The sequence below is a fragment of the Pogona vitticeps genome, chromosome 3 (genome assembly GCF_051106095.1).
Source record: "Pogona vitticeps strain Pit_001003342236 chromosome 3, PviZW2.1, whole genome shotgun sequence".
In the NCBI taxonomy this organism is placed as follows: domain Eukaryota; kingdom Metazoa; phylum Chordata; class Lepidosauria; order Squamata; family Agamidae; genus Pogona; species Pogona vitticeps.
The window spans coordinates 24,956,954-24,984,546 of record NC_135785.1 but is presented as its reverse complement, the minus strand read 5'-3'; the positions used below and the strand labels follow the sequence as shown (position 1 = coordinate 24,984,546).

Here is a 27,593-nt window from a genome sequence, read left to right as displayed (position 1 = left end):
GTTACGGGTGGTGACTTTAAGAGCCATACCATATTGTCAGGAATGATGTTGTACAGTATCACAAATTGTGCTCGCTTCTGTACACTTTGTCTTGGTCTTTCAAGCCTAAATGTATTGCCGGCGTATAAGACGACTTTTTTGGCCCCAAAAACATGCCTCTAAGTGGCGGGGGGTCGTCTTATATGCCAGGTGCACTTCAGTTGGGCCAGGAAGGAGCCGCTGTCACCGCCGCCATTGAGTGAGTGATGTGGGGCCGTGCTGGCCGGGGAGGAAGGCAGTCGGGCAGGCAGGCAGTCGGTCTGGAGGGAGGGAGAGAAGCAGAGCCGGCCATGCCTGAGCGGCCAGAGCCCACAGCCGGGCTGCCCCGTGCCGCTGAGCCAGCTGCCTGCTTGCCCGCCCGCTGCCAGAGAGCCGCTTCCCCTCCTCCTCCTCTGCTGCCGCCGCCCGCCTGGCTGCTTCCCCTCCTCCTCGCTGGCCATGAACTTCCAGGGCGGGCCCGGGCAGAGTCCCGGGCAGCCGGCACCGCAGCAGAGCCATCCACTCTATATTTTGAGTGGAAATGTTGGGGGGTCATCTTATACGCCCAGTCATCTTGTACGCCGGCAAATACGGTACATAGAGCAGCGCCAGCAAAAGTGTTTCATGTGGTTCTAACTCTGTGTTGCTTTATTAAATATCTGGCCTTTATTGTATTCATAGAAGAAACATCCTGTGAGTTGATCAAAGAATTGTGTGAATGAATCCAGGTTAAACAAGCACAATTGGTGTCACTCTTAGAGATGGGCATGAACCAGAAAACTAGTTTGTGATGGTTTGTGGTTAGCTGCAAATCACGAACCATAATGATCCCCCCCCCGAAAACAAACTGATTCATGATTCCATTTCTGGGGTTGTGCGGGGGGGGGGGGAACTATCCATTCACCCTTCCCCTTCTCCTACCCCCATTGCCTCCCTACGTTGTCTTGAAGCTGCTGCCTTCTCCTCCACTGTAGCCATCCTGAGATGCAGCAGGCCTGATTCCTTGCACAAAAGCTGGGCCTGCTGCCTTTACACATTGGCCTGCCTTTCAATTGAGGGGTGTGTGTGTCTGCATGCACATAGGGAGCAGGCTTGGATTCTGTGCAAGCAGGCAGGCCTGCTGCTTTTGTGCAGGCATCTGCCAGTCAGCTGACAGGCAGGCACATGCGCACAGGCAGCAGGTGTCCATCTATCAGCTAAGTGATGGGTGCATGTACACAAGACAGCCTGCCTGGCTCCTTGCAAGGAAGCCAGCCCTGCTCCCTGTGCACATGCACCCACTGCTCAGCTGACAGGTTGGTACATGCACAAAGACAGCAGGATAGTGGCGGTGGCGGCAGCAGCTTGAAGACAGAGGGAGGCGACAGGAGCAGGGGAGCGGTGGGCATCTCTTTTGCCAAAGCAAAACGAAGTGCCAAGTGGACAAAATTTGGTGCTTCGTTCAGTTGCACGAACCAAACCATGAGCCGAACCAGTGCAGTTTGTGGGATTTTTTTTCTGGTTCATAGTTCAGTTCATGCCCATCACTAATCATTCAACAGCATCATTACTAATCAAAGAACATAGGTATTAAGGAAAATCTTAGCTTCAAATATCAAACTTTGATACCTGGCAGATCGCCTTCTCCCACCCAAGTCTACCCGAATCACTCGACAAAGCCAGCAGGGACGGCTGAGGGGCCTTACGCTGAGAGAGGCCCGGAAGGAAAGAACAAGAAACCGGGCCTTCTCGGCAGTGGCCCCTCAGCTGTAGAATAGCCTCCCAATGGAAATCCGTCTGGCTCCCTCACTGGGCGTTTTCAAAAGCCATTTAAAAGCCTGGCTCTTTAGGCAGGCCTTCCCTCCAGTTAATTAACTGATTTTCTGTTTCTTTAATTATTCCATCTTGACAATGTATATAGAAATAAGTTTGTAGGATTTTATTATGTATGTTATAACATTGTGTTTTATTATTCATGTAAGCCGCCCTGAGTAGACTCTGTCTAGGGGGGTGGGGTATAAGTCCAATAAAAGTAAAGTAAAAAGTAAAGTTAGTTTAAGGAGCAACTCTCAATGTGAGATGGCTTTAACTTGTCTTAAACCAACCGTTTTTTATTAAGTATATAACCACTTCTATGGTTATTCTGCATAAATTAGTCGAGTACAAGTACCATTCCTTTTTTTCCAGGTATATTTATAACTCTCCCATTTTTTCAGGCAGATCACCATCCCATTTCTTTTCTTATGCATATAATTCAGCCCGTACTATTCCATCCCACTTTCTTTTTAAAATGTTGTTTTGAAAACATCTTATTCCCCATCCATGTCTGTTCTCTTGCTAGGTGTCTGCTAATTCACCCTTATGCTTATCCAGAAAGACTGAGTGCAACTGCTCCCATTTTATATATGGCAAACAAAGGGCAGAATTCTATATTCATTGTGTGTATGTAATAGAGGATAAATGGTCTCATTTTCCACTTCTTTGAGATATTCACATTTCCTAATCCATATCATATGTTTCATGTTATGCAAAGAGAAGAAGCAATAAAAATTATTACCTTCAAAACACAGCCAAAGAGCCCAAAAAACCCACAGCAACCATCAATAAAAATTATACTTACTGGAGAGGAACTGATTATTTTTATTTGCTCAAGAGCTTCTGACAGACATCCTTCTATTTCAGAATCATCTAAGGAGAAAAGGTCTCCTGCACGCGAAAGGTCCTTTTGTCCCAGAACAAGCCCAAAGAGATGATGCATCATTACTTGTTCTGCCAACCAGCGAAAGGTTTCAGCGCACAAAGTGCTTCAGTCAAAGTTAGTGACACACACATCCATAGTCCAGAAGATGACAGGAAGCATATATTTTGAGATACTCTCTTGCATAATCTGAGGGAAGAATGAAGATATTCATAAGAACATTTAGAAATATCAATTTGCACCCTATTGCATTACTTCTAGTAACTGGCACAAAATTTACTTGAAAGCACTTAGCTTGATTGATTGATTGATTGATTGATTGATTGATTGATTGATTGATTGATTGACTGACTGACTCACTGACTGACTGACTGACTGAAAATATTTTTACCCTGCCTTTCTCCTTAAAAGGACCCAAGGTGGCTTACATCATTAAAAACCATATATACAAAATGTAGGTTAACTGTTGGTTTTTTATTATTACAAAAATATTCTGAATAGTAGGTTCCAAAATGAAATAGGAAAAAATTAATCTTATTGAGACCTTCTCCCCCTCCCCGCATGTAGTCTGAGGAGTAGAAATGGGACAAGAAATTCATTAAGACTCTGATGATCACATTAACTTACATACATTTTACTGTGTTGGTTTCAAGTACGGTATGTTTCAGGAATTTAATTTCTGTTGCGGGATGAGGGACACACAGCAGCAGTTGGCAGGTTCTGGCACATAAAAATATCCTGATGTGGCACCCAAACCAGTATAAGTGAAATCTGTGTTCCTCTTGTGAAAGTTTGGCCTTGCACTTCATACATTTGAAGTGTCCTTTCAGCCATTTTGTCCTGAGGTAACTTTGTTTTATATTGGCTCACATGTTGCAGGACTACATATTTCTCACAAGTGGTTTTGTAATTATTTTTTTCCGCACCTTCAGAGATATTCCCCTTTTCTTTACATATACAGTAGAACCTTAGTTTATGAACTCCTTGGTTAACGTTATTTTTGGTTTACGAATGGAAATCCATTGAAAATAATGCCTTGGGATTTTTTCCTGCAGTACAAAGGAAGTTTTCCCCAGGATGCATTGTGCCTGGAGGTTTATAGCACCATCCCCGTTCCTATGGCAATCCGGTTTACGGATTTTTTTCATTACGTAATGTTCTGGAGAACGCATTAAATTTGTAAACCGAGGTCCTACTATATGGTGAAAATAAGCTTTTCTTTGTGGGATTGGAGTTAAGTAAACAACAACAACAACAACAACAACAACAACAACAACAACAACAACAACAACAACAACAACAACAACAACAACAACAACAACAACAACGCCAGAGTTGAAAATAAAGAATTGGAAAAACTAACAAAGTACAGAGACCTGGAAGAAACACACTTCAGTGGTCCCCGTCATCATTGGGCCTTAAGGAACAACATCAATAAAAATTCACAAAGTATGATAAGCAGTTGGAGATTTCAGAAACAACAACTCCAGAGCTACAAAAAACAGCAATATTAGGAACAGCATACATACTGTGCCAATATTTAACAGATACTTATTTTTTTTATTGAAACTTGTATCGGTTATATAATACCAATCAATGTTTTTATAATTTTGATTAACTGGGCCTGGTATTTTTGAAGAATAATAATAAGTCCACTTGATTGTGACTTATGCTGACCCTTTCCAGAGTTTTCTAGGAAGAGAGTATACAAAAAGCCGTTTAACATTCCCTTCTTCTAGGGGGCATCCTAGGACTGTGAGGCTTGTCCCCAGCCACACAGGCTGGCTCCCCAGCCAGAAACCCAAACCACTGTGCTATCCAGGAAGCTATTAAGTCAATAGCTTTCTTTTTAAAAAGGAGCACATCTCATCCCTAAAAAGAAGGCCTATGGATTATGGCAGCGGTCCCCAACCCTTTTTTGGTCCACGGACAGGCTGGGGAAGGAGCATGTGCAAACAAGCACACGTGCTCTCTCACACAGGTGCGCGCCCATCCGTGCAAGCACCATGCAGCTGTGCTGTGGCACTCACACAGATGGGCACGCTTGTTCACATGTGCAAACAGCAGCACAGCGCACAAACGGTGCCGCGGCACTTGCATGGGCATGCTGGAGTGCGTGCACAGACGCAAATGGGCTGTGTAGGAGTGAGTACAGGGGGCAGGAGGTCTGTCTCGGCAGCCCAGTCCAGCTCAGGCCATGGACTGGCACCGGGCCGCGGACCAGGGGTTGGGATTATGGGAATTGTAGTTTAGTAAACCTGTAAGGTGCCTGCTTAGAGCAAATTGTAATAGTCCATATGTTCTGTATTGAATGTAGTTCCATTATGTGTAATAATTTATTACTGATGTTAGTTATTGGAAAGTTTTAATAACCTGCTCCTCAATCCCAAAAGCTCGCACAGCAATATGTGTATAATTAAAATGACAATAACTATACAGTATAAGAAAACAAGTAGAACAGCGAAATTAACATAAAGACCAAATTAAAATGCAAAGGATCAGTTCACAACAGAATTCACAAAGATTAAATAGTGACACTGTGGTTGGCCAAACTGCACCCCATCAGACACATGTAACCCTTGGGAGTTAAATGTGATATTGATTTTTCTGTTTCAATAACAGTTCCACTCAGAAGAATTGTGGCTGGTTTACACACTATGGCAAAGTCTGCATGTTATTCTCATGGGAATGTTCCCCGGCCTGAACAGCTTCTCCATTTGGGCATAGTATTAAAAAAGGTGTTTCAGATCACTGTCAGACTTATAGCTATTATCTATGATGTGGCATAGCTCTGTAATGATAAAGGTTTAATGCACACAGGCATCATGGTGCAACATGAAATCTGCACATGTCAAAGTTCCTCTTGGTCATTCAGCACATTGTACACTGAATCTCTTGCACTGTCTGATTCCACCTAATCATATAGTGTGGCATATGTGGCACAGACATGTATTATGGTTTACACTGAGATTTATTGTGATGCGTATTCCAACACCTGTAAGCCTGATTCCCAAATCACACCAAACCACGGTAAGTGTCCATCTCTACAGGAATTTTATCGCACAAACTAAAACTAAAAGAAGAATAAAACCATCTAAAACCAATGAAATGGTAGATTTAACAAAAAGTATCTCATCCTATATCTTATGCATTAGGTGCAGTTTATAAAATGGTAACATGTTTTGGTTTTGTACACGGACTGTTGTTCATAGACTGACAGTTTTTCAAAGAAACAAAACTCATTATTGCAAAGAGTTTTGTTTCTGTATAAAGTCTGACAAGCATACAGTATAAACAGCTCATTCCGAGTACAGGTTCTCTTGTCAATACCTCTCAATGTTGATACATGAATCATTGGCTCTAAGCTCAAAAGACACATCCAGGTACATTTTCTAGACTTATCCCAATTTTTTAAAAATCCAAATTGTATCTCACCTGAGATGTTCATTTCAAGTTTAATTGCAAAGCTCGAAGAGAGTAAGATACTTTGCACTGGGCTATCCCCTCCTCCTGGTATCAAGGATACTGACTTAATATCATTCATTATTGATTAAAAATATTTTTAAAAATCATACAGAGCACAATAAAGAACAGAGGTAAGAAAAACCTTTGTTTGAAACAACATAGGGATGATATTTTTTTCCTGCCATAAAGTGGAAATCTGTCATCTTTTAGTTTCGCAATTTAAAAACTAATATTAGAGTTACTCAGAAATTATACATATTTCTTACAATAAAAGAAAAACTAAGTGGTAAATCAAAACCATATGAACAGGTTATTGCATCAGTGGGATACAACGGCAAAAGTTAAAGGTCACAAAGTCTATACAATACAAGAATAACAAGAGTAAAAACAGATGCACCTTGTTTTTTTTCTAAATCTGTTCCAGAAGGGAACTTGACAGACACACACACAAATGCAAGCTAAAGTATTACCTGATCCACAAGGACATTCGCAGGTTGTTGGTTTTTTGTTTTTTTTGTGGTTTTTGGTTTTTAGGTAGGGGGTTTGCAGCGACCAAGTGGTGTATTTCAAGACTCACGGCTGATATGCGGCTTTGCCTGTTTGTTGCGACAGTCCAGTATCCAAGGGGCATAACAAGTGGAAAGTTGTGGCATCTACTGTTTATGCAGTGAACCTGAAGCTGTTAATTACAGGGCCAGGAATAAAGAATTTGTGGAATGTAGACTAAAGCAGCCTAAAAGTTACCAAGGGCTTGATCAGGTGACCAGAAAGAGCCTAAAAACAGAGTAGCCTTATCTCTGAATGAAAGCCTCTGTTCCCAGGTTCCAAAAAAGAAAAGAAAAAAAGAAAAGGCAGCTCAACTTGTTGCTTTCAGTAGATAAAGGAAAGCACTCTGCTAATGGAAAAGTATTCTCTCCTGGGAAGAGACCACAGTGAGTCTGCAGCATTTATTTATTTATTTATTTATTTATTTATTTATTTATTTATTTATTTATTTATTTATTTGCTGTTCTTCGACACAGAGTATATGAAGAAATTTTTGTCCAAAGAATAAAATTGCTCATGAATCCAATCCGGTTCTGATGTCGCTTTATCATCTTAAAGTATCCCATCAAAATCTTCACGGTCTTAAACAAGACATCTCTTTGTTATCTATATGCAACTGAAGGAAAATCATCATCCCCTCTCTACCCACCTGAGTACCAGGGAATCTTGGGAATTGTAGTTCTGTACTTCAGGTTAGTGATGGCCATGATACAGCACAATGGTGGCTTATGATGGTTAATACAGTGAACCCTCTACTTACGGAATTAATCCGTATTGGAATGGTGGCTGCAAGTCGAAAAGTCTGTAGGTTGAATCTCCATTGACCTACAATGCATTGAAAACCGATTAATCCCATAACCAGCAGTTTTTATTCTATTTTTGTTTCATTTTGGTTTTTTTCTGGTCTGTAAGTCGATTCTCCGGCTGCAAGTCGAATCTAAATTTTGCGGCCAGAGAAGTCTGTAAATTGAGCCGTCTGTAAGTCGAGGGTCCACTGTAATACTTCATCAGTGTCCATGAACCATGAACCACACTGAATTTTTTTAAAAAATGAACTGGTTTGTTGTCTGTTCTTCTCCAAATGAATGGTGGCTTTCTGCGTAGCTTCATGAGTTTCTCACACTGCAACCCCTTGGCTACATGGAAACATGAATAAGTTTTTGGTAGCTTTGTTAAGGATTACCAGCTTTTGACTTCAACAGTTCAAGTGCCTAATAGTAAAGGAGGGAGCCTGGTATTCATCAGTGGACAGGGAACAGACTCAGATAGGGAGAGTTATAAAATCACAGAATCGTAGAGCTTGAAGGGGGTCCCTCAAGGGTCATCAAGTCTAACTCCATGCCAAAGCAGGAAATCCACAGCAATCCCCAACAACCCGCCACCTAATTACTGTTTAGAAACCTCCAATGAAGACAGTCCACAACCAACCAAGACAGTCCATTCCATTATTGACCAGCTCTTACTGTCAAGCTCTTTCTAATGCTTAGGTGAGATTTCCTTTCTTCTAATTTGAATGTATTATTTCAGGTCCTAAGCTCTGGAGTGGAGGTGGGCACGAGGGTAGGTGGGTGGCTGACAGGCAGACACATGTATAGAGACAGCAGACCCAGCTCTTGAAAGGGAAATCTGGCCACTGTCTCTGAAGATGATGATAGCAGCAGAGGAGGAGGAGGAGGAGGAGGAGGCAGGACCAGTTTAGGAGGTGATGGGAGCAGTGGGAAAAGAGTGGGTGAGCAGCAGAGGGAGATGAGGTGGCAGGTTTCCCTCCCCCCAGGCACGAATCCCCCCCCAAAAAAAACATGAACTGGTTCACTTTGCTGGTGGTTCGTGGTTTGTTGTTAGCCATGAACCAGCCCAATTTGTCAGGGTCCGTGCCCATCTTTAGTGGCTACTGATGCACATTTCAAAATGCTGAGGATGCAGATTCTGAGGTTACAGTCAAGAGCTAATATTTCTCCCTAAAATGAGGCAGGGAGCAACTTTAGCCAATCAGCCATCACCCGGCAGGAAACTAATGGCCAGTAAAGATGCTAGAGTGGCAAGAGGATATATGAGGAAACTTTGACAGCTCCCTTGCTATTCCAATGTCTTAACTTGTCATGCAGCAAGAAACATGGCTGCTGCTTGATTTGAGGCTGTACAGCTAATTTTACTCTGAGGGAAATTATTTCAATCAAAATAACGGTGCATGCCTTCTCATGCTAGCATGCCATAATCTCCCAGTGCTACCATTTTAAGATTATGAAATGAAGTTATATTTATTGATAGATATCCATTGATTGATAGAGTCTTCCATTTCTATTTGTTTTTAGTAGAAAAACTCAATCTAATTTTGGGAGAGTGGTGTGGCACTTAGTCTATTTCATCATGCCAACAAATAATAAGAATATATGTAAAATAAACTTTATGAATTATATTATATTATTATAAATGTAACACTCTTTGTTATAACTTACCAATAAAGCATAAGGTTGAACTATATCATTAATAGTATTGTTTAAGGAAGCAAACATCATTTCTTGATTAATAGACCATGTTGCTCTCTTCCTTCCCTTATTCTAATTCTAACCATATATGTCAGCTATATTTTGCAAAACCCTTTCAGTGCAATAACTTTGTTCATAATGATTTCAATAAAACAAAGAAGGCACTTGGTTTCTAATCTATACAATTAAGTTAGGTTTATGCTAAATACATCCCCAAAGCCTGTTTAATTAAATGACACAACCAGGCTTTAAGGACCAAACACTTATTTTCTTACCCTGAATATTGAAGTATATTCTTTTTTTAGTAGCTCTCTGGTTATAATATGTTTACCACCTTTATCATCCTTCTAGAACCATAGTAATAGCAGTCACACAATTGGAAATATCTATTAGGAGTTACATTTTCATAGGCTTTACATCTAATTGTCATTGAATTAACAGAATCTCTTTGGTAGCTTTTGAGCATCACTTACGGGTTTGTTTTTCAGGGAAACAAAAGGATTACAGATTATTTTGAAAGAGCATCTTTTTCACACAGCATGTATGGTCTGCTGGAGTTCCCATGGGATCAGATGCATGCATTGAAACTCTTCCCACAAAACAGGCATTGTTTCTTACATGCCTCTCTGTCTCTTTCTCTCAGGATATGCTTCTGCTCTTCAATTTAAAAGGAGGGGGGAGCATATCTGGCATGGAGGGTTATGTGACCAACCAGATGCCTACAGCAACCAACAAATTTTTGGAAGCTGTTATATAGCAAACAGTTTTGCATATGTTTTATACATTAGGTTTGTACAAACGCATCAGAGCTTTAATTGAGCTATAACTGTTACCACTTAATGAAACATATCAACAGTTACTCAAACTCTGCAATTCAACACTACAGATCATTATGGCACTTATTTCTACATAAGTGTACACCAGATTGCAGCTTTCTGTTCTCTGGACACATACCACCAGGCTAGGAAAGGGTTGCCATGTATTCTACTTTAAAGAATACATTCCCTATTTGACGGTGTCCTCCATATTTTAAAGGGTTTCAAGACAAAAACCAGCTTAAAGACTGAAGAAGCCACAGAACAGATAGCTATGTTTTTGTAGTTGTCCCTCAACAGCTAACAATGGCACATACACACATATCACAGGATCCCCAATATTTTTCACTATGATATGCAGCGCTACATTTCTGTTCAAATTAAGTGATTCTTTCCCAATTTTCATCAGCATCTACAAATTCCATACAAACTTCTTCCTACTTTTTTTCTTTTGTGGGCACTCTGGTTTGAGCTATAACTTTTCATGGAACAAAACTTTTCAAAATGGAAATTCTGAATAAATTTTTCATTGCATCTCGAAGGGAAAAAGAATTCATCATCAGAAAAATGCAGTATAAAGACCAGTCTCTTATATCAGTGGTCCCCAACCTTTTCCAAATTGCAGACTAGTTGGGGGGTGTCTGTGCACAGGGGCACCCCCTGTACTCGTGGGAGGCTTGCGCACATGCATGGATGGGTGGGGCTCGCTTGTGCAGATGGGTGGGGTGCGCTCACACACATGCATGGATGAGTGAGGCTGGTGGCAAATTAATTAACAGGTTGATACTGAGGTCCAGCTTGTGATGTGGTCAGCTTGAAGGGCCACCTTCTCTCACAAAAGCATATTCACATGGCACACTACTGTATTCCTCATGATACCTTCTTTGCCTTATTAACTTCAGAAGCTTATCTGGTGCACAGCAGAACAGAGCTTATTTAGTTGTAGTGACCATACTGTAGAACTATGATCCTTCACTGGTCCATTTTGACTTTTTCTTAATGGTCTTTTGCTAAATCCTAAAAAAAAAAAAATAGTTTTGTTCTGCCAGTTGGGGTGTATTTTTGTTGGTATGAAGCCTGTCCAGCTTTAATCTGACTTTTCAGATAGTCTGAAAAGGCTTGTCTTGTTTTCTGTTCACTTTTCTGGCTACTGAATTTGCCTTTAATGATTTTACCTTACTATCTTCGGAGAAGAGTGAGATACAAATATGTAGATGCAAACATTTAGCTAAAATACATACTTTAGAAATGTTTGCTTTCTAAAATACTGGCCTCCAGGGTCAGGGTGAGGCAAATGATGGTCAGGAGCACAGGCTAGAAAACATAAAATTTGCCTCATTTCCACTGTTGGCTGCACAATATACAGTGGTGGCCCGCATAATAATGTTAATCTGTGCAGCAAAAATCGCTGCTAAGCAATTTCGTCACTATGCGATTTTTAAAAGCCCATAAAAATGCATAAAAATCTATTTAACGCATTCCTATAGGCAAAAAACTGACCTTAAAGCAAAGATCCTCCATACGGCGGCCATTTTCGCTGCCTCTTAAGCGAGGAATCCGTCCCTAAACACAGCGGGCGGCCCTTTTTTTTACCCGGCGGCCCTTTTGGAACCGCCAATCAGCTGTTAAAAAAACATCGCTTTGCAATGATCGGTAAGCAAAACAGGGACCCGATCATTGCAAAGCAAAAAAAAAAAAAAAAATTTAAAACATCGCAATGTGATAGCTTTTGCGATCGCAAAATCTTCATCGCTATGCGATTTCATCACTAAACGGAGTGAGGCACCACTGGAATGCAAATTCCCTTGTTGGGCCAGTAAACTACTGGCTGGTTGACTGACCTACCTGTTTCTGAATTACCCTGATTCTATATCCGGAAATGCTTCAGAAGCAGGAAAGTCTAACTTTGGAAGAAGATTCATCCAGGCTTAAGAACGTTTCCAGTTCTGGAGTCTATAATATATTCTGGGAGTGGTGGTGGGGGACCATTAAAACAGGGATGTTTAGTTTGAGCCAAAGGTTGCAAGCATGATTTCCCACTGTGACTACATTGACAAATACTTTCGGATTTGCTCTGCAGTTAGCACAGGTGAATCTGAAATATTTTTCAGTGATCAAGTGACACAAAGGCCAGTGAGAATCAGCCAGGTCCTTTTTGCTTCTGATTCAGAGTTTACCCCCTGCCACTGAAGGTTTCTATATTTTTAAAACCGGATGATTTGAAAAGTGTTTTCCCTGTGGGATTGGTTTATTCTACAAAAGGATGTGAGGCATGCCTCTGGTTGGTGGTATGGTGATATATTAAGTTGTGGTATGATGTTCTGGGACACCTACCCCTGCGATCTTCCTCCCTATTTATTTTATTCATCTGTTTGTTTTATTTATAGGCTGCCTTTCTCCCAATAAGGGGACCCAAGGCGACTCACAATATTATAAAGAAGAGAATTCACAATATTAAAAAGAAGAGAATTAAGCACATAAGAAGTTAAACATTAAAAAATAATTATACTCTGATTAAAATACAATTAAATACTTAAAAGCAAGTGAACATGAAAAAATTATCTTTAAAAAGGCATTCAGGGAATCAATCATTGTTGTTAAAATCCTGCCTGAAAAGATGGGTATTCAGCTGTTAGCAAGAACAAAAGGGAGGGGGCCAGCCTGATTTCATGAGGGAGAAAATTCCATAACCTGTGGGGGCTGCCACAAAGAAGGCCCTCTCATCTTTCCTCATCATCTGTGCCTGCATTGTCAATGGGGACTCATGGGAGGGCCTCCTCAGATGATTTTAAAAGGCAAGAATGCTCTTATAGGGAAATATGGTCTCTAGTTGCTCTGAAGTATTTTTTTTTTAAAAAACGTTAAAAACAAACGTACTAATAGACCACCTTATCGCTGCACTGATACATCGGTTTAGTGCTAGATCATCTCTACACAGATTTTTAAAAAGGCCAGTCAGGTGGGCAATATCAAAAGAAGGGGGTCATGCGATGTGAGCGCATATCAAATTCCATCCGATTGAGGGTTGGTATGGACTAGAGATGGGGGTATTCATACATGAATACAAATATCTCTGCTCAGGTGGTGTTAACGAGGGTCCAGCCCCATGGGGCAGGACGGTCCACTCACCGATCCGCCGTAGACGCAGACTACGAATGGCTCTGCAGCACACAATCCACTCGCCAGTCTTCAACCTTGCAGTGAGGAGCAAGTGGAGCGCGTGCTGCAGAGTCATTCATAGAATTGCACTGTCCACATCTGTGGCAGATTGGTGAGTGGACTGTCTGGCCCCATGGGACTGGACCCTCATTAATGCCAACTGTGCAGGCATATTCGTATTAATATACAAATATCCCCATCTCTAGTGTGGACATTGGCATCCAAATAATCCGGGGTCTTCCTGTGATCTCTTGAACTGAATACAGCCATAAAAGAGACTGCAAATCAAGCTAGCAAAGCCCAATTACTCAGATTTGGCTTTCCACTGTAGTCACACTCAATGCCTCTCTGGAGAAGCTCCAGCCCTTACACCCTTGGGCAACTCCCAGAATGCCCCCAGAAGAAGGAAATGGCAAAGCATTTTTGAGTACAAAAATCACGGAAAGGTGACCATGAGCTAAAATTGACTAAATGGCATGTAGTTATTAATAATCCATATAATGCTCTGCAATGCACAAGGATGTCATTGTCCTCCCTCAACAACAGATCAGAAAATTCTCTCCATTGCTAAATGAAAAATAAATATTCCCCTTGTTTTATTAGTATTGATAGCTTGGTGCAATGAGATAAAGTCCACAGTCAGAAATTGAAGCAAAACAAACTTGTACCTAAATAACAGTTCTTTGAAAATATTGCCCAAAATAAGATGCAAAAAAGGGGAGGGTTCCTGCATTTTTAAGTAACAGCTGGGCAAAATAAGAAAACTCAAAGTACAGCCATATCAGTAAAAATGTGCAGAAGGGTTATAATCTTTTGCATTTTGCCATCCTACCTAAAACAAGATCCGCTTAACATTAAGTTCTAGTAGTTGAGCTCATCAGAGGCTTTCTGCCCCTTAAAAGCCCTTGAATGACAACTGAATAACAATTCTAAATAGTCAGAAACCTCCTGAATAATATTTTGTAAATATTGTATTTTGTAGTAATTCTGCAAGCAGCCTTTCATTCCATATTAATTATTCTACAAAAGTTGAGTGATAAGTACGGCAGTACTCAAAAGCATAGGTACACAAAGCAGTCACCTTACATCCACAATCTTTTGTGTAATCTTCGAACACTCCTGGTTAAGTCCTCTGTGTCCTGTTACAAATCTGGGAATAAGCACTGAAAAATTAGGGACTTAGTAACAAAAATTACTTACCCTCAAGTCAGCTCCAACTTGTGGAGACCCTCCCTGGCTTTTCTAGGTCGGAAGTACTCAGACCTGTCTAATCATGCATAGAACAATGCTATTAGTTATTTCTGTCTCAACATTTCCTCATTTGTATTTGAGTGGGGCAAAATTTCTGCTAGGCACAATACAGGCAAAGAGCCACATTTGATCTGTGCTAAAAACTGGGAGACCAACCAACTGAGCTGAATGAAGAAACCCCCAAAAAAGGACTAAGGCGAAGAATCTGAGAGTCTCTAGATCAAAATATCAAAATCAATTGATTGTGACCCTTGTAAGCCAGTATGAATGCAAGTGTGTAGCCTTCCCTCCATGTCCTCTACTTCTGTCGCAGTTAACACCCAACATCCATTAACGAAACTCAGCAACAAGACCTTTTTGTATTTTTGTGCCCTAAACTGAAGTTGTCCCCAGATTAAGGCTGCTGCAGTACCACATTCAGTAAACAAAAGAGGATGATCAAGAAATTCAAAGCCCTGGGGTCTTGAGGAGAAGTTAAGTGCAAGGCATATGCAATTGATAACTACACAAGCGCTAAAAAAGTTCCCCAAAGAACCTGCTTTTTCCTTCAGGGAAAACCAATGCACACTAATTCACGAGATTCCCACCCCCACACATAAAAGAGTAACAACACACTCAATGTAGCAAGTTCACTCACAAACCTCAGTAGTATATCCATATCTAGTGTAAAACTCCCCAACCACCACAACTTTAAGGCGACATTTTCGGCTGCCTCAGAAATCAACGTCGGTGTTTTGACATGCAGCCAATCCATTGAAAGCTAGGTCTCCCCCATGCATGCTATTAATTATTCAGCCCTGCAAAAGCTCCTATGAATGCATATTGGTTTAAGTTAATAGTTATTCATTACCTCACAGAAATGGGGGGAGAAGGGAAAACCCCCTCTCCAAAGCATTAATAATTGAAGACAAAATAGTCGGCCTTTGGAGAAATTCTGATAAAATCCATTACAATTGTCAAGAGTCCCCCTGCCAGCCCCCCCTGCCTCTGGTATGTGAAGCTGCTGGCTGAGTGTTCTGCCTTGTCAAACCAACCGTACAGTCTATTCAGTTACCCTGGAGTTGTCATGTGGAATCAAGCAAACAAATATCTTCCATTTCCCCCTCACTCTGCTACTTGAAAACTAAATTAATTGGCTGGAAAACTTGTGGCCTTAGTGGGGGGAAGAAAGCAATGAAGTTGATTTGCAAATTTGAATTACCATAGTTATAATAGTATGCACTTGGGAGTGGTTTGGGGTCCCTCCCCCCCCACAATCCTTAAAAGGGGATGAATGGTTTTCCATTCAGTTAATGAATAAACTGCTAAACATAGCAAAGAGTCCTTAGTTAATATAGTCATAGGCCTTCTTATCCAGAAAATAAAAATTCAAGTATAAAATTGGAATACAAGCTTCTAAAGGGAGAAAAGAGCAGGGAGCATAACCCTCTTCCCAAAAAGCTAAGTAGTGCTTTGTGAAATCTTCCATTTGAAATTAAAAGTATTACTGTATATGACTTTATGGGAACACTCAGTCCTTGATGTAGCAAACTCTAGTGGTAAAGGTTATGATGTCTAAGACACTAAAAAGGAACTTAAGAAAGTAGAGATGTTGGAGTTTTTGTTAGCATCATCTCATGCTGTCTGTAGTTTGAATGACCGGGGGTATTTTTCTAGGCCGGAGAGATTGTCTATCTATCCAGCAAAAACCAATCATTCCTTCCAGCTTTTGAATTTCAAAGAGAACACCACCTCTCTGCTGACTCTTCTATACTGTACTTCTCTTTCATTGGTTGGTGGTAGTTGCTTGTTATTGCTCTGTTTGGTAGGTTACTAGTATGTGTGCAGTAACATCTGTAATTTCAAGCAATTGTAAGTAAAGAACTTTTTTTATTCTTTCTCTTACAAATGTATCAGAGTGAGTTACTGAGACTTTGAATGCTAGTTAATGAGAAAGGGGTGGACTCTGGGGAACTTGAAGCTATTCTCCTCTGTGGATCTCTACTATGTATCAAAAAGAGAATTTTACCAGAAACTCAAAACTCTGCAAGAGATATGAGTGAAGAATAAGGAGGAATATGCTCTGCTTCTTGAAGGTTAAGTAATTTGTTATGTTCACTTTCTTCAAAGCCTAGTGTTGGAGAAGGAGCACATCATAAAAGAGAGAGAGAGAGATTCCATTGCCAAAAAGAGGAATCATGGATTTGAACACAAAACTGTGCATGCTAATTTTCTTGTACAGATACACATTACCTTTGGCTGATCTAAACAGTGGTTGAAATCATGTTATTTAGCATAGTAAGTCACATCTAGAATAGGCCTATTTGAATTGATGAAACTTGAATTGATGAAACTTGATGAAACAATGATTCAGTGGCCTACTTTAGTGCAACTTGCTACACTAAGCAGAAGGATTTCAGTTGGTTGGAAATATCCATAAAGGTAAAAGGTAAAGGTTCTCCTTGACATTTTCAGTTCAGTCGTGTCTGACTCTAGGGGGTGGTGCTCATCCCATTTTCAAGTTGTAGAGCCAGCGCTTGTCTGAAGACAGTTTCCATTGTCATGTGGCCAGCATGACTAGGGAACACCGTTTTACCTTCCCACCGAGGTGGTACATATTTATCTACGCGCATTTGCATGTTTTAGAACTGTTAGGTTGGCGAGGAGCTGGGACAAAGTGACAGGAGCTCACTCCGTCGTGTGGATTTGATCTGACGACTCCTGGTCTTCTGACCCTGCAACACAGGCTTCTGCAGTTTACTCCCCAGCCCCACCACACATTACTATGGGCTAAATCCAGCTATTTGTCCCAACTACAGTGAGCTCATAGAATGAATATATAACTTAAGTCTCCACTTGTGTAAGTTTCAAAGATTCAACTGATTTTCTCTAGTTGAGACAAATAACTGGATTTGGCCCACTAGTGATCCACTTCAGAGAAAATCAAAGTATACATTACGGATAATCAGTTCTCAGTAGAGGACATTCAACACCAGTTAAAAGATCTGTGATGATCACACCAGAAGTTTTTCCAATCCCCTGCAATCTGCAGATTAGCTTCTTTTGTTTATGATTGGTCTTCTGGATCTAAACATGGGCAACTTTTATTAAGTATTGTTCACTCATCTCAATCACATCTCTAGAAGACTAACATAGTTTAGTTTACAGCAAGATGGGCTCTCTGTAATGTATAGTTTGGCCCTTGGGTTGCTTTTAACCCATCGTTTTTCTTTGTTCCTGATGATAAAGAAAAACAAGTGATTCCAGAAACAATGGAAACAAATTCTCCTCCCCTATGAAATCATGTAAGATCTTCACTGGGACAGTATTTAAACCTTTTGTCTTTATCCTTTTTTAGGTCCAGTGCTTCTCTTCCATCTCACAAATTTTAATTTTTAAATTAATATATGAAGCACACTGCCAAATTAATGGCAAACTGAAGTTTAAGGTCCGAATCAGTCAAATATAAGGGTGTGTTTACTACTCCAGTTGAAATCAATAACACTTAAAAGTGCTTCTGTTGTCCATGTTTGCTAAATATGGAAACAGAATGACAAAAATAGTCTCTTGACCTTATTTGTAAACAACAACAACAATACAGCTTTTGTTTCCACAATTCAGGAATTAGAATACTTGCTAACTGGCAAATTATGATAATTACTTGGTCTGTTGCACTCTTTGCCTGAGCAGCTAGCAAAATAAGGAAACAATTTGTGACTATTAACACAAGCTGCTAAGATGTTCAGTGCTGAGGATAGTAAGGTTCTGACATACAGTGGTTCCTCGCTTAACGAGCGCACCGTTTAACGATGAATCTGCATAGCGATGCGGATTTTGCGATCGCAAAAGTGATCGCATTACGACGTTCCCAATGGCAAAAACTCGCATTGCAATGATCGGTAAGCGTTTTGCTTACCGATCTTCGCATTGCGATGTTCTAAAAACAGCTGATCGGTGGTTCCAAAATGGCCAGCGGAAGAAAAAATGGCTGCCCGCTCCATTTTCGCACCCTGCCCTCGCTTACTGGGCAGTGAAAATGGTGGCCAGATGGAGGATTCCCGCATAGCGGTGGGTTTTTCCCCCATAGGAATGCATTAAACGTGTTTTAATGTGTTCCTATGGGCTTTTCCCCCCGCATAGCGACGAATCTGGATAGCGACGATTTTTTTGGCACAGATTATCGTCGCTATGCGGGGCACCACTGTACTTTTGTACACCAGGTTGCAAATGCATGATCAGTTGATTATGCCATGTGTGTCACCTAGTAAAGTTTTGCCATAATAAATGTAAGAAAGAAATTTGCATTTTGCTTTTATGATGGATTTGGAGTTCTTATAAAGGAATTATCAAAATGATCAAGAAACTGAAGCACCTTCTCTATAAGGAAAGGCTTTTTAAAGACGAATAAGGAGTGTGAGGCATGGAAGAAGAGAGAACAATTGCTTGATGCTAGAACTTGAGGAATCCCAGTGAAACTGATGGACAGGAGAGTCAAGAGAGTCACACAATATAATGATGGCTGTTACTACTTCGAACAAAACAGCAGCATGAGTGACAAAACAGAAAAAAATTAAAATATTGCAGCAAGATGTGTTAGCTCCTACTTTCTTAACATTCTCAGAATAAATAGTGCTGTGTCCAAACTAGCAAAAACCTTAGGGTGTTGGGTATCAAATCTATAAATCCAGAATATCTCTTTTCCCTTTTCCCTTAATTTAAACATTTTTGTAATCCAGTCATCAACAACTCAAATGTGGTATGATTTTCTAAGTTCAAGCATATGGCCACTGTGCATGGCCACAAAATGTTCCAATTTTCTAGTAAAGACTGCAGACATATGACTTTTGAGGCATGTATGCGGATTGATCACTGTTTTGCCTACATGCTGCAGATGGCATCTAATGGCATTTACACTAATACAAAACAGAACGTATCCATGACGTTCTGTAATGTAGCAAACTCTGCCAGTTACATGGCTCTTAAAGGGTCTAGTACTGTGAGGCAGGATTGCTGACTGATTTCCAAACACCACATTCATTATGTGTGTGTTTGGAAGAAGTCACCTGTAAGGGCACTGTTATCTCCATTCTTCCGGGTTGCAGAAGTGCTTTTTGCTGCTTTAAAAATTGTGCAAGGCCACAGACAAGCAAAGCAAGCATACAACAAAAGCAGAACCAGAACAAAAACAAAAGCAGAAGCTAAAGTTAGCCTCACTTTAAATTTGTTAGTCTTAAAAGATACTGTAATTTTTGTTCCTTTTTGGCTTAGGTTGTTGCTGAAACAGACTAGCATAGCCACCTCCCTGGAAAATATATACATGAATATATTGTTGAGGTATTAAGAGAAAGTTGTTTCCCTGAGTCTCAGCAGCAGGGGGAAAAATACATGAACATTTCACTTTGATATTTCTGGTTAGAAAAGCATCTAAATGTAATAACGATAACATTGACAGATACAGTACCATTTTTACTAAATGTGTTTAGCGGCATTGTCTAAATAATTAGCTTTACATAGCCTTTTTGAATTTATATAAATATGAAACCACAGTGGAAATAGATAACCAGGCAGGGGGCCACATCCCATGAATGCATCTGTTGTATAGTGAAGATGAACAGGGTTGTTACATTTCAGATCCTAATAAAAATAAATACAATACAAGAGTACTTACAAAATTCAGCATTCAGAGTATTACAAGCTAAGAATGCAGCCACTCTGAGCTGAGGGTGCAGTCACATTGAAATACGCTCCTCCAATTACTCTGGGTTTAGCATGAGGCAAATTGATGTGGATTTTCCCAACTACAGGACATTGTGTAAGCATGGGGGAAACTTTCACTATTCTTCAAGGAATTGTTTCTTTTTTAACATAATTGAAGGGAAGATTGAGGATAAACATGGAAGAGGTAGAAAGTGGATTTCTTGGATGAGCAGCATGAGAGATTGGCTGGACCCTAATAAAGGACAGTGTCTAAACAGGGAGAGATACATGGAGATGTGCTGTGATGGTAGCCAACTTCAGCAATAGAGGTCAGGAACTGCTGGTTTGGCAGTTTGGTGTGGTTTGTTTCTCAGCCGAACAGCTGGTCTGTGGAAAGGTGTCCACCCCTTCAAGCTGGCACCCCCCTCAGCAACAGTGTCCCATCCTGCATTCTCCAAGTACTGCCTCTGAGTGGGCACCCACTGGAGGGGGTTGGATGCCAAACTGCGGATCAGCTGTTCAGCTGGGAAATGAACCACCTTGACCAGTGGTTCCTGCCCATCTTTACTCAGTGACTGGGACAGCATCCAGAGAGAGAGAGATAGACAGAGAGATACTAAGTACCTCTATTTATAGGAAATCATTTTGAACATGATATATTGATACTTGATTAATTTTTTAGTTTTTCTTCTCACTTGAAAGCACCTGAGGCAGAACACAACATATGAACATGACATGCATAATACAGGCACTTAAAAACATAAGATCTATAATTTAAAAATATGATTTCCCACCTGTAATTTGAAGCAGTATGACTGACTGCACAAAGTGTAGATCCAATCCTCGGAAAGCTGGTGTAAGGGGAAGAAAATTCCCTCCCTCCTTGACATTATGTGTGCAAGAAAGTCGTATGCTAATGAAATGTTAAAACTGTATGAGTATCACATTTAACTGTTGCTGTGTCTCATTACCATTACACAGACACGACAACTGCTGTTAATAGATAGGCTGAAAATATAACTACTCATCTGTCTTCTAGTTGGAAGATCATGTTACATATTTTAATTATCAACCTGCAAGGTTAGCTAATTGAGCTGCATATTTTATTGGCCAGGAGAAATGCCTTTTATGTCACTGCTGTTGCCAATCCAGGGAGCTTTACTAATTGAGTTGCATACTTGATGAACTCTGGAGCACTTTGTGCTAATTGAAGTGAACTGCATAACTCAGCTGTTGAGTGCCTAACTCAGTGCTTTGAACTCACAGAAGGAGAAGGAGTGGTTGAACTGGTGACATTTTAGATACATACTTCATACCACAGTACAGTACTTGACCAGTTCAGCTACATTCTTCACAAGGGAGAATATAGCATGCTTTCAAAAAATCTATCTTAAAACATCCTGAGCTTGCAATGAGAACTACATGTCTTCAACAAATAATAAGTACCAAAGGTAAGTAGCACAATTTTACTCAGTTTAAATAGAAGGCTACCTCTTGTGAATAAGCTATGCTTAGGTGATTTCTGGAGTAAGTACTCCAAGCATTCATACTAAGCTACAGGAATGGGCTACAGTTTGCATGCTTTGTATATAGGTACCACATTCAGTCACCACCACTTTGGGTTAAAACGTGTAAAAATCAGGAGGCTACAGAAGACATTCAGCCCCACCAAAAGAATTCCCACAACTTATGAAATTTATTTATTCATTGCTTCTCAGCTTTGCTATAGAGATGAGCAGGTGACGGTTTGAGAAAAGACGAGGAAAAGGAAGTGCCTTTTCCCTTCTCAAGTTTTCTGTAATTTGCACAAAACGTCTTGTACCACTTTACACAAAAGAGGCATCACTTCCTTTTAAAAGCAAAGTGTGCATGCATCTACACACAGAGAGAAAGTGTCAAATCAGATGGATACAACCCATGCAATCCTTCAGATTTTTAGAAGTCCCTACCGCAAACCAGCAGCTGTTGTAATTTTGTTCTGTTTGTAGAATTTATGCAACCCACACATGTTAAGTTGCGAAAATAGCTGAGTTGATAGCAACAGAAAATACTGTTGTCTTTTGCAGATTGAGGAGGGGGTTCTTTCCCATATTTACCTGGAAGATTGGGACAAGCAGAGCTTTATATCCTTAGCTGTAGGTATAGTTCAGTGATAGCACAATGCCATGTAATCAAAGGCTCTGGGATTCAGTCCCTAGGATACAGTGGGCTAAATCGAGGATGGGGAACCTCTGGCCTTCCAAGGGTGATGGAGGTCACACTCCAATAAAATGTGGAAAGTGAGAAGGCTAGGTGGACAAATAATCTGACTTCATATAAGGCTTCCAGTGTGCCCAAATCAGTCATTATCATCTGCAGCTGGAGAAAGACTTGACCTTTTTTTATTAAGTGTTTATGGAACAAAACCTATATATAAGTGTGCATGCCATGAGGAGGAGGGCGTCAAAGGGTCCCACTGGTGGGTCATAAGGATTGGAGTCAAATCTTCTTTATAGCACAGTCTTTGTTGACTAAATGAACAAAGTACTGTAACTCCAAACTACTTGAATCGCATAGACCCTCCTTTGGCCCACCTGAGTCAGTCTAATTCTAGACAATTGTAATGTCCAAAGATGGAGAGTGGTTACTGCAACCTCCTATAAAAGTCTCCAATGGCTCAGGACTGTCCTTGCAGCTGCCCTCTGCTTTGGGAGGAAGATGTCATTTGCTGGAGGATTCGCACCTCAGTTCAAGCTGCTGGAGGTGATTAAACTGTCTCTGCTTCCTCCATCATCACAGGTGTGCCAGAGTAGGCATTATTGGGATAGAATTTATTTATTTATTTATTTATTTATTTATTTATTTATTTATTTATTTATTCATTCATTCATTCATTCATTCATTCATTCATTCATTCATTCATTCATTCATTCATATCCCACCTATCTGGTCAGTTATGACCACTCTAGGCGGCTATGGGTTGCTGACACCTTCTCTTCACTATGGGATCCCTTGGCCAGCTGAAACAAGAGGTTTAAAGAACTTCTTCAGGCAGTTCAGGCTGGGGCCACTTATGAGTTTCTGCCCATGGCTTCAGTTTGTTGTTCTCCATAGCTTGCTGCCACTAGTCCTTCCCCTATCTGCGCTCTCTCCCCCATTTTATACCCTTTTATATCCCCCACATCCTTTGACCCCTTGTTTTTTACCCTCAGCCTCATTCCTTCTAGAAGATTCTTCACCTTTTGGCCAATCAGGGGGAGCATCTCCCATTGCTTACTTGTTTTCCACTTCCATGGTGACATTATTGGCTTCACCATTGGCACTGTGCCCAGGGATAGGGTCTCACTCTGGAGACCCAACTCTGTGACCCTCTGAGGCCCCTTCACAATAAGTTTTTATTTTTCACATACCACAGCCTACTTGTCCAAAGAAACAAATTCTCCCAAAAGCAATGGAGGAATACTGGAAAGGGAAGAACATCTTTGGATCTTATCCATATTGGCATTTAACTCTTCTTCTGCTATCTTAACTCTCTGTCATTACTCTTGTATTCAATAGAAACTATATTAGTTCAATATCACCTCAAGAGAAAGAAGCTGCTATTTTAAAATGATACATAACTACTGGTAAGCACTTGAACCAAAATAAGGACCACTAAAGTTAACAATATATTGTAGAAAATCAATTTCTTTCCTCATAAGGTTAAAAAAAATAAACCAATAACCTCCATTATATAAGACAACTGATGGTCCTTCATGTTCACAATATAACTTGGCAGCGTTGTCCCCAAGGTTTGAATTTATCAAGTGCCGAGCATACGCATTGCATAAAAATTGAGAAACAGAAAATTGAGCATTGGTGTTTCAGGCCCTGCTCAGTAGTAAAAACGATTGAATTTTGCTATCAAGTATATTAGGGAGAAAGATCGCAAAATGAAGATAAATCAGATTAACACTTTCAAAGATGAATGGTACTCCAGCCAAGTTTAATCTTACTTTTGAAATGTGCAAACTCATCATAAGCCTTTACTGTATATCAAAATATGATGCAGTGGTTTGGAAATCACTATAGGATGCTTATAATCATTCTTTAATTCTGTTAAAAGACTCCCTCCTCCACTGGAAAACTTATGGGATGCCATGGAGACATTCCGTCCTCTAAATATGAGAATCGATTTTCCAAAGCCCAGCCCAGGAAATAGGATCTGTTCTGCTTCAATTTTGTATTACCTACTATTTTCCATTAATTGCTTGACGCTATTGATATCCCCAGCTGCTAATCAGTTAACCTGCCTTGAAAAGGGATAATACCAATCCATGGAGGAAAGGTTTATCAATTAATGGCTGTTCCCGGGTTCAAATTTTAGATCTTAATCTTAAACTGCGGAGCTTAAAAAATGACTGTACAAATCACTTGAGTCCAGCCCCTATCAAGGAAGCACAGTGGGGAACTGAACTCCCAGATCTAAACCACGGAGCGATCTAGCAGTTATTGATGCAGCATCTCTCTAAGAGCTACTTGCTAGGAAGCAACAACTGAGTCATTTATGAGGCTGTGGCATTTATGTCCAGCTTGTGTGCTTCCTAGATGAACTTGGTTGGCCACTGACACAACCAGCATTAGATAAACTATTGGCCTGATCCAACAGAGCTCCTTTAGATGAGAAATCAAATCATTAAAACAAGCAAACCTTAAATCACAACCAAAGCGTTGTGGTTTTTCTTTACAACCGCAACTGTATGCATGCGTACAAACACACACACACACACACACACACAGAGAGACAGAGAGAAAGAGAGAGAGACAGACAGACAAAGTTGGTTTGGAGGTAGGAGCCAAAAAGCTAGGTGAGAGGTTTGTTTGCTTACCCTTTTGTCCTGAAGTTAGATTTGAGTGGAAACAGACTGCCACTTAGCGGTGAAGCTTGGTAATATTAGACCCAGAACTCCCTTGCAATAGGGGTGGGTGGGTGTGCGAGCACAGAATTCTCTTCCGTTTTGAAGGATGTAACCAACATTTTTCTTCTCTCCACTCCAGCTGGTTGTATACAAAAAACCCCCAAAGAGTTACCAAGCTGTGGCTAAGAAAAAAAAAATACTACTCTGAGGACGTGCAGTTTCTTATTTCCTCATGCAGCCATCATGACTACAGGAATATAATGAACTTGTTCCTGGGACCCTAATGCTAAAGCAAATTACTCGGAAAGATACACCACTTTTGTTTTCTTTTTTTATGATAGAAAAGGATGAGAGCTTAAAAGAAGAAAAACGGTTTATTTAAATAAGAGAGAGTGCTCAGTAATTGGGGTCAGTCCCAATGGGCTCTGGCACATGTATTCTGGGCTTTTGTCAACGGCCAGTGGGAGCTTGCTGGTCCCAAATGCCAGCCCTAACTACACAACTGCTGTCACCAACTACCAGTGTGTCTGAACTGGGAACTTCATCCACTGGTGCTGACATAGGGTGGCCAAATGCTCTCTTCTAGGGAGGCATAGTTCTCCATTTGACGGGCTGCCAGGAGATCTTACTGGAAGGAGGCATTCTGCCAGGTGTCAAAGTCCCAAACTGTTTAGGGCTTTGTATGTCAGCATCATCACCTCAAAGCTGGTTCTTCCAAACGTTTCACCAGGCTCTGTGGTCACCAGAGCACAGAGTGCTGTCCTCTGAAGATGCCGGCCACAGAGACTAGCGAAACGTCAGGAAGACCAACCTCCAGAACACGGCCAAAGAGCCCGAAAAACCCACAACAACCATTAGATCCCGGTCGTGAAAGCCTTCGCGAATACATTTAACTATTGAAAACGTCATTCTCTACAAAGTTTAGATTTTCGTGTGGCTACAAACTTTGTCCCACCCTGGCAGTAATGCAGACGACTTGGAATGATTAGGTGATTAAGACTTTATCACAAGATGGCTTGTAGCTGTAACCAGTTATCTGATCCTTTGCCTGAGCATAGTGCAACTGCAAGTTTGTTTATTTGTTTATTGATTGATTAATTGATTGATTGATTTGATTTGATTTGATTTCTATCCTGCCCATCTAGACCAAAGGACTACTCTGGGCGGTTTACAGATTTTAAAACAATAAAACCAATAAGCATATATTATAAATCCAAGATGGCAAAGTTCTATATTCCAGATAACGTTTTAACCTAAAATATTTCTGAGAGAATATATTAAAACAGACTCATGTTACTTCATTTTTTGAAGGACACAGGAAATAATCTTCCCTTTTTAGGAATAAGTACACTATTCATTTTACCATATGAACCCAGTTGGTTGGATTAATCATCCATTTCGCTCTGCAGAGAGATACAACTGTATCTTGCATTGCCTTCTTAATTTGTATGGCAATAATACATCCCTTCTTTCTGTGTGTTTGTGCACACACATGCACATAAGCATTTGCCTGCCATGTATGAATGCTGCATCAAGTGAAGAGGGGTCTGGCTTATAAAAATTATGCACAACAAATAAAAGGGTTCTTTTCAGCGAAAAATAGGGTAAAATGCTTTCAATAAATACATTTTTTTGTTTCTTTTATGGTGCTGCATTTGTTGCAACAGACTGACAAGCATATTCCACAATGTCACTCACTCAGACAAGCATCTAGTAAAAGGGTGAATTCTATACTTACAATATTTTCATCTACATTTCTTTCAGAACTCTACCTCCTTGTGTCAGGGCAGGAGCACTGTCAGGTATGTCTTCAGACAAGACAACATAGACGAGGTTTCAACAAATAATCAGAAATATGCAGAATGCCAAGAAAATCTGCTTTACTGCCGATGACAACAGTAAGCAGTTGACCAGGCAATAATTAGACTAGAACATTTGCATCTGTACAATATATGGCTCTCTTCACAGAAGGATGTTATTTTTACTAATATTCTTGTCAAAAGATAAACTTCAAAATACATTTCAGGTCATATACAATAATATGTGCAATAGTAATACCTTAAGAAGTTACTGGAAATAAAGAGAAATCTCTGCTTTTGCTTTGAACCTAAGAACAACTTTAACATTAACGGTAGTTGCAATTCTTTAACCAATCCATCTGTCTGGTGTTGCCTTTGTCTCCTTTAAGTCACACATTTAGACATGAATTTTTATGTAAAGGAGGATGACCAAAGATTATGCCGGTGGAGGTCTCAAACAAACTGTGGGAAGGAACCATTGCATGAAAGAATGCAATGTAACCAACTGTCTGCTCCTGATTTACCACAAACTATCATATGACTGTAATGTTTGATTCCACATAAGCCTGCACAATGTCACATTCCAACTCATAACAACCAACCTGGTAAAATTTCAATAAATACTCAAGTTTCTCTTTTTTTATTTACCAAAGGATTTAGTAGTAGTAAAAGAGGTTGGTATGGCCACTTTGAAAATAGTAATATAATATTTCAGGTTATTTTTAATTGGACAGCAAAAGTACACCCACTCTTTGAAGAGCTTGAATAAAATATTTCTGTAGACAACTGGATTGTTGTCTACAGAAATATTTTATATTATATTT

At 40.3% G+C, this 27,593-nt stretch overlaps 1 protein-coding gene across 10 annotated transcripts in view; it reads right to left on the bottom strand.

Moving 5' to 3' along the window:
• VEPH1 (ventricular zone expressed PH domain containing 1) overlaps positions 1-15,396 on the bottom strand; it is a 165,799-nt gene extending 150,403 nt beyond the window's left edge. For 8 of the 10 annotated variants that reach the window (XR_012085753.2, XM_072996114.2, XM_072996116.2 and 5 more), the window contains exons 1-2: positions 6,631-12,849; positions 2,618-2,884 (exon numbers count right to left, since the gene is read on the bottom strand). Coding sequence is in view for 9 of the 10 variants with exons in the window: in XM_072996114.2 (XP_072852215.2) it covers positions 2,618-2,758 (141 nt within the window). In the remaining variant the exon portion in view is untranslated. Of the gene's footprint in view, positions 1-2,617; positions 2,885-6,630; positions 12,850-15,058; positions 15,212-15,267 lie in introns of those variants that run through there. The other 2 variants (XM_078389058.1, XM_020791818.3) reach the window with 2 other exon arrangements.
• Between the last annotated feature and the right edge of the window lie 12,197 nt (positions 15,397-27,593).